The sequence below is a fragment of the Gavialis gangeticus genome, unplaced genomic scaffold (assembly GCF_001723915.1).
Source record: "Gavialis gangeticus isolate Ggan-Ray unplaced genomic scaffold, GavGan_comp1, whole genome shotgun sequence".
Lineage (NCBI taxonomy): Eukaryota > Metazoa > Chordata > Crocodylia > Gavialidae > Gavialis > Gavialis gangeticus.
Genome location: NW_017729025.1, coordinates 134,677,308 through 134,685,475, shown reverse-complemented (window position 1 = coordinate 134,685,475; position 8,168 = coordinate 134,677,308). Strand labels below are relative to the sequence as shown.

The window sequence follows — 8,168 nt, the reverse complement described above, 5'->3', positions numbered from 1 at the left end:
CCATATACATATTCATACAGATACCTATATCTACATATCATCTGCAAATAGTCACTACTGCATTATTGTCAAACTACTAAATATGCTTAGTAAGTAAAATGTAACAAGTTATTAAGCTAAAAATCTAGTTTCTGAAAATTTTACCTGGTGTTTTGTCACATCCAGTACAAACCAACGGGGTTTCCAACCTTTTAACAGAGCTCCTCTTTTGTAAAGTGTACCTTCAAATGACCTTAAAAGGTAAGGAGAAGTGTTACCAAAAAGATTTAATATGTGAATGTTGATTTTATATCCTGAACTCCATGGCACATAGGACAGACTGAATTTTTTCAGTCACAACTTTTATTTAGTATTTTATTTCAGGTATAAACATAAATAAGATAAATCACTCAGTGCTGTGAGCCCACTCAAGAACACCATAATTTCTTTCGGGATGAGACAGCTGTAGACTGCCTCATATAAACCTCATTTTACTTTTAAGTATTAACAACATGATTATTCTGATTTGAAGGTAGAGAAAAGGGACAAAATACAGCTCAGCATAATCAAAAACTGTGACTGGCAGCAAAAAAGCAGCAGAAAACTTAAGGTATATAGGATCATAGGAAAGCAGGGCTAGTAGGGACCTCACAAGGTCATCTATCTAGCTCCCTGCTCAGGGCAGGTTCACCCCGACCCTTGGCGACGCGTAGGGGGTGCATGCAGGTGCACGTGCACCCCGAGCTTGGCGGTACATCCCCTGCAAAAAGTGCTGCCAACAATGCTGGTGGTGCCTGTGGGCAGTCGCCACTCGCCACCCCCCTCCACCGACATCATCCCCATTGGCCGCCGTTGCTGCTGCTGGTGGCGTCTGTGGGTGGTCACAGACTGCTGGTTGGCACTTGCCCTTTTCTAACTTTTCTAGGTAGCCTGTTCCAATGCTTGACCACCCTCATAGTCAGAAATATATCCATAATATCCAACTTAAATTTCCCATGATGCACTTTGAGGCCATTGCTCATAACCCCATCCCCTACAGCCACAGAGAAGTTTATCTTTATCCTCTTTAGAACTGCTCTTCTGGTATTTTGAAGACATCAAATCTCTTCACAGTCTTCTCTTGCTCAGTGTAAATAACGCTAGTTCTTGCAGCCTTTCCTCATAAATCATGTTTCCCAGGACTCTAATAATTTTTGTTACTCTTTGTTGGCCTCTTTCCAAACTGTCCACTTCTTTTTCGAGGTGTTGGGCCCAAAACTGAATGCAGTACTCCACATGAGGCCTCACTAGCACCAAATTAAAATTCAGTTTTTAAATTGAGGGAAGACAAATGCACATTTCTACTATACTCCCCATCATTATATTAGCTGTTTGATTCCTTGAATTTATCTGACTTTAATAGTATGAAATACAGTAGTAAATTGCTAGCCTACTGAAGATAAAGTTTCAGAATGATCCAACAACTACCCAGTTTACCTATTTTCATCATGCTTTGATGTGAACTGATTGTATAATGTGGTTGCTCTTCTGTCCACTCCATTAGAGGGAGTAATGCTCATACTTTGTTCTTCACCCAGTCCACTGTCAGGAAGATGCAACAAAGACCTCTTCTGATAAGAATGTATATTAGCAGATAATATCCCTGAGGAGCCAGAAGGATGTCTCCGAAGCTAAAAAGAAAAACGTACGCTTCAACTAAGGATTTTAGCCATGTTTCGAACAGAATAGCTCTCTAAAATTTGATTACCTGATGAATTAACAATCAAATTATCAAATGAATACATTATCAGAAGTATTTCAGCCAAAATTTCCCCAAATCCACAACTCTTCTTGCTAATCCACATTGTCCATTACTAGCACAGACAGCTATACAGCTTGAATAGCCAAAAAATGAAGTTAGTCTCATCACCAAGACCTAATTATTTTTCCAAAATATACCACATGATATCTCCTTATACACAATGCTATTATTATTAACAAAAGCTATTCCAGTAAAATAAATTTGCAAAGTATATTTTTTAAATGTGTGTCATATTCATTAACTGATTAATTAGTGAACTTCAGGAATGCTTCTTCCAGCCATTAGTTAGAATTAGTAAGAAGTTATTGTTTATTCATTCCACTCATTCATAAACATAATTCAACAGTGACTCAAAAATAGTCTGAAGAATACAGAGGCCAACGTTTAACTTTTAATTGCACAAAGCAAGCTGTATTGATTAGCTCTTGGTGAACTGCCTCATTTTAGAACCCCCTTTTATACAAATCTACATTTAAAGGTCATGTCCTTTGATACAGAGGATCTTCCAGCTTTACTCTGAGTGTTTTGACTAGTTCTTAGATAGCAGCACTAACAGCAAATGGATAACTGAATACTTGAAAAATAAAGAGTTGCTAAACCTTTATTTTTAATTCTGAGATTCCTGGCAAGGATAAAAGTGACCACAATGATTGAAGAATGTGTCAACCTTTTTTCTACCGAAAAATTCTGACTTCACATGAACTGCACATTACAGATGACTCCTGTATGCACATTTAAAAGTATTTGCTCCCAGAGATTACTGTGAACTTAAAAAACTAACTGGTTTTCCTGCACCTACAAGTAAACAGTTTAATACAGTGGAACCAATCTTTTTGGCAAGCATACCAGTGTAAACCACACCCCTTCCCTAATCTGCTGCCTTTCTCCCTATACCTCCCTAATCTGATGTCTTTTTTTCTGCCTCCTCCCCGCTCTGCCATGTGCCAAAAACACAGAAGCAGCCTCTGCCACAGGTTGGCCACCTCTGATTTAACAGATCGTCAGAAAACTGCCCTGTAATTCTGCTTCTCAGATCTGAATTTATAAACTTTTACACTTTAACTCCTTTGTACAAAGTTAGCAGAATTTTATCAGTTTCTGGAGGTCAGTAGCAGCAGAGTAGAGGATATGGCAGGCAGGATGTCCGTTACTGGACATTGTGTATGGTTCCCAAAAGGCACATATATTACCCTCCACATATTCCAGGCGGGATGTGGTATGATATCAAACAATGGTGTGCCTTGTGCCCACAAAGATCAAAGTAATTTAGAAGCTGTGAGAGTCACACCAATCTTGCACTAAAAATCTAGGAGTCAAAAGTGAGAATCCTGGTGGATGGTACTTTTAGAGAGTCTGTTCACAGTGTTATTTTACAGAACTACACTGTGATGTAGTGCTTTATAAAGTGTTATGCTAAAGCACTGAGGTCAACCTTTTTGGCAGTTATGTCTCAAAATTAACCCAGAAGGACCCTTCCAATCCCTTTCCCCTTGTTGATCTGTTTCTTTCCTTTCTGCTCCCTGCCCCATGCTTTTTGACCAAGCTGCTGCTCTTGTGTCTGCTCCTTGCCCTATCTACCACTATTCTGTTAGTCCACTTCTCAGTCAGCTGTATGTCACACACAGAGGCTGCTTGTGCCACCTGTGACACCCGTTCAACAGGTTGGCCAACCTGTGCTAGGAAGCAGAGTAGTAGATTTTCAGATTCAGTAGTTATGCTCTTGAACAGCAGATATTTAATGAAAAGTATATATAGTGATTTTAAATAACACCATGCTTTAAACAGATGGGGCGCATACACACATGCAGGCACATGAGCTTGCAGCAGCTCAAATAGAAGCGGTGCCAATTTGAGCCGGGGCTTTTTGCCTTAGCTCATGTGCCTGGACATGCACTTTGCTGTGGAGCAAATTGTACCACCTGCGGCAAAATAACCCTGCTTGGCTCCTCCCGGATCTGCAGCCAGGGGGAGCTAGAGCCCAGGGCCAGCACCTGTACTGGCCTCTGCACTATAAAAAGCTGCCCTAGCAAGCAGCTCAGGGCTACTCTCTCTCAGGAGCTTCTGGGGCCCAGCCAGTTGGTATCTGGGGACACTACCCTTTGTGCCAGCTGAACTGCTGCAGCAGTATCCCAAATCCATTTTTAAAAATGCCCCAAAATCCGTGTTCTTCCACAATTAGAACAAAAGACCACTCTACACACACACACACACACACACAGAGAGAGAGAGAGAGAGGGCTTGATCATTTGGGCAATGGTTTATGGTTTATTGGTATATTTAACAATGGTAAAGCAATTTGGAAGCCTACCAATGTCTCTATCATTATAATAAAATTAATTCTAAATATCTATATGTGTGAATGTATGCTTTTGGCTTTCTTTGCACATGATGGGTGCATAATGGGGGGATGTGGAGTTTGCAGGAAGGGGCTGGGAAGGGGTGTGGGAGAAGGCAGGTGGGTGTGTGGGTGGGTGTGAAGGGGACCATGTGCCAAGCAGCACCGGGTCCTGCCTCCATGGGACCGGGCTGGCCTGGCAGTGTGAGCAGCCCCAGTGCTGGCAGGACCCAGCACGGCTCGGCACATGGTCCCTGCATGCCACGCCGAGTCCAGCCTCCAGCAACAGTGCTGCCTGCCCCACTGTGCAGGTGTGGAGGTGGCGCATGGCAGGACTTGGGCCAGCGTTGGGTGACTCACTAATCCAGCTTTGCACCAGAGTGGGTCGCATGGCTTCTGTGCAAAGGCACAGTAGCTGCATGGCCTAGGCCAGATTGGGAGCATTTTCCAATGAGTCCCACTGGCCCAATCTGACCCAAGCAGCTAGTGTGCCTTTGCACAGGAGCTGTGCAACCCGCTCTGGTTCAGAGTCGGATTAGCAAGTCGCACGGTGCTGGGCTGGGCCGGGTCCTCTCACACGCCACCAGCTCTGGCCACTTGCCCCCTCCTGCAACCCCCCACCACCCCACGACCCTGCCACATGCCTGCCCCCCCATCCGGCCCCAGTGGCAGCAGGCAGCGTGGCTGTGGCTCTGCTGCAAGCATAGGCAGGCAGTGTGACCCAGACTCCTACATGCTGAATGGACCCAGCCCGGCCTGGCCCAGCCCATCCAAGGCTGTGCACTAGTGAGCCAGGCCGGGTCCATTCAGCATGTAGGAGCCTGCGTCACTCAGCAAAGCGACACTGCCCACTGTGCCTGTAGCAGAGCCACAGTCATGCTGCCTGCTGCCACTGGCGCCACAGGGGCTGGGTGGAGGGGGGCAGGTGTTTGGCAGCCCCCGCTCGAGCCCCTCCATGTCCCCCACCAGGACATGCTCCCCCCACCACACCTCATCCCCTTCCACTCCCCATAGCCCCCAAGAACCCTGTTTGCTCCCAAACCCCCCTAACATCTCCCTGCCACCCCTCACACACTCACACCCTCCCACTCCCATTACCTAACTTACCTTGGACAGTGCTGGGGAGCAGCAGGAGTACCACAGAGATACTCTTGCCAAAACCAGAGCTTCTCTTCTGGAGGACTGACTCCTGTGTTTGCTCCAGGCATGGTCTAGGACTGTGCCTTGCCCCACTGTTCTGCAGAATGTTTTTTTTTTGACCCCTGGATATCCAGGGAGGTTAATTTTGTTCCTGCGCTGCAAATTTGCAGCATGGGGGACATTTTTCCATTCCCACATGTGCCTCTTTCAGCGTCTCAAAGGGGTTTGAGATGCTGCAAGAGGCACATGTGCGCTCGTCTGGACGCACCCATAATGTTTTGTTTGCTGCATAAAATGCTTAACTATCATAACAGTATTCAATAGTCCTATCTAAACATTCAATATTTCCACCAAAAATATATTACTCACTGTTTGAGCTGGCTTTTATTATTTGCTAAGACCTAGAAAGTGCTAAGTCATGTACAGAACACAAAGGATGAGTCTTACCTAAATAAATAACCAATTTATACCAGTTAAAGATCACGTCCAGAGTATGCAAGGTCCCTACCCTGATTCTAATCTCTGGGTCCAGAACTGTACTGTGTGAGTAACTTCTCTAGTCTCATTAACATCCATGGGACTATTGTTATGAGTAAAGTACACTTATATATATATGTTTATAGCATCAGGTCCCAAAAGGTTTTTACAAAATTTAATTTTACACCTTTACATATTATTAAAACTTTAGAATTTTTGTGCATGCTTGTCTATTTGTGAGAAGCAGAAACAATAAAAAGCATCTGAATACATATTTTTCCACCTGAAGCAATATAGGGCCAGTAGCATGGGTTAGAACAACACATTCAGTTTTTAGAAGGCAGTGATTTATTCCAACAAATACAGTGATTTTGATAATATCCAAGCTAACCTCTATAGCTGGGACAGAATTATTATTCTACTGGCTGATCTCTTCTATTACTTACATTGTCTTGTCTGGTATCATCTTTAAAATTCACTTTGACCCTTTCCCACAAAAGCTGCCACCTTTCTGGGTTTTGATTTAATTTATTCTCCAATCTTTCAATTTCCTGAAATCAATAAAATAGGGAGTTTTTCTCAGGATAAACATTTTTAACTGGTTGCATCTTAAACAGTCAAAATTCATCATCACTTGCTATACGGGAAATATGGTAACACAAGACTTGGATATATTTTATAAAAGTATTTACACAGAGCAGCTTCAATACCGTGACATCAATATTAAACATTGCCAACATTAACATTTACCTTGGTTTTTAAAATGCGATATCAAATCTTAATAAAAGAAGGAAATGAACAGAAAGACTTATTCAATGTGGATGTTAAACTAACAACATGTTCTTGTGGTGAAACTTGTGATATGACCTTTCTTAGTAGTTTCTAGTGAGGAATATTTCCTGTTAATAAATAAAAAATAACTCACCTAGCTTATATTTACTTGCGAAGCAGCCTAAATATACTATATAATAATATGTACTCTATATCCAACTTTCTGTCTTTGGTACTCTGTTTTTCTGCATAGTTATTACCAGCAGCAGATGTCTCTATCATGAAAATCTGATTCCTAGTTCAACCATATTAGCATATTGTCCTTATAAGTCCTTTCAAATTCCAGGCTAGTCAGCTGAGTGATTCTAGGGATAGCTAAGATGATCCTGTATGGGTTAAGTAGTTTAACCAAAAGCTTAAGCAAGTCAAATTAATTAGGCCATCTCAAGTATTCATCTCCTTGCTTTATCTTTTGTATGGTCTTCCCTATCGGTAGTAATGAGATAATGATACCTCCCAAGGATCACAACCTTGACATAGTGGAGAGGTTTGTGGGCTATCAGTGACCCCAAGAGCAATGCTGTTTAATGTTTCATAGTCCTGGTAGAGTTACCCATTGAGGCAAAGTTGAGAATAAAGTTTCCAGACTAATACTGATCCAAAAACAAAACTAAAAGTTCTCTACAGTTAAGCTGGCAGATGAAGAAGCAATACTTCACAATGGCAGATGAAGGCTTCAGCATATCAGAAACCTCCAGTTCTCTAGGTTTCCCTTGCCATGGGTTAAGGTTTCCTTCCCCGTAAGTATTGTGTGGTTGCTGATGTGCAACAGCATCCCCACATTAAAAGATGGTATGCACAGATGTCTTCCTTAACTAGTGTCCTCGTATTAAGGGACTGCCATCCCCAGCAGTAATGATGGGCAAATGATTATGCTGAAATGAATGGGTCATGTGCATAAAATGGTGTCTGCAGTCTGCCAGTTACCTTTTAGAATTCCTTTTTGTTGAAAACCCATTTTGAGGGTTCCCCTTTGATGCTTATTTAGTTTGGCTTTTCAGACCCTGCTCCTGGGTTATAACTCTTGAGAACAGAAAATAATTTTACAAAGACATTATTTCTACTGCTTCCATGTTGATTGACTGACTATTCCTTTATCTTTACTCATTTAGGCTATATGACTTTGCTGCACAGTTAAATTGAGTGAACTCGGGTCTGAATTTGCCTAATTAGCTGTGAGCCGCCATACTGCAAATCCATACTTGAGTTATTGTATCTTTACTGCTATTTGAATCACTCATATAAAGCCCTAAGATCTCTAAGTTCATACCACATAGCTCTTAGCAGTAAAGTAAGTTGAGCCACTCCATGATTCTTTATCAATAAATTGTGGAAGAACTTGTCTGCCCTTCTGGATACACAAGGAGAATCACATGAAGGCATTAGAGGACTATCAGAACTCCAGTTGAGCATTTATCCTGACTGTTTTAGTTTATACCTCAGACTAAGCCAGCTAGCTCAGATACAGTGCTGTGTGAGTGAATAGGTTGGGACTCTTTGAATGTCCATAACTCTGGAATTGTCTGAATGCATTCCTCCTGATTGGGTAGGAATCTGTATTTCAGATGCATAACAGGGTAGCTCTGCACTCTAGGCAGCACTGGC

At 42.4% G+C, this 8,168-nt stretch overlaps 1 protein-coding gene across 1 annotated transcript in view; it reads right to left on the bottom strand.

Annotated features, from left to right (window-relative positions):
* SBF2 (SET binding factor 2) overlaps positions 1-8,168 on the bottom strand; it is a 584,661-nt gene that overhangs the window by 19,263 nt on the left and 557,230 nt on the right. The window contains exons 37-39 of the mRNA XM_019519970.1: positions 6,179-6,283; positions 1,456-1,649; positions 145-232 (exon numbers count right to left, since the gene is read on the bottom strand). Of these exons, the coding sequence (XP_019375515.1) occupies positions 145-232; positions 1,456-1,649; positions 6,179-6,283 (387 nt within the window). The remainder of the gene's footprint in view (positions 1-144; positions 233-1,455; positions 1,650-6,178; positions 6,284-8,168) is intronic.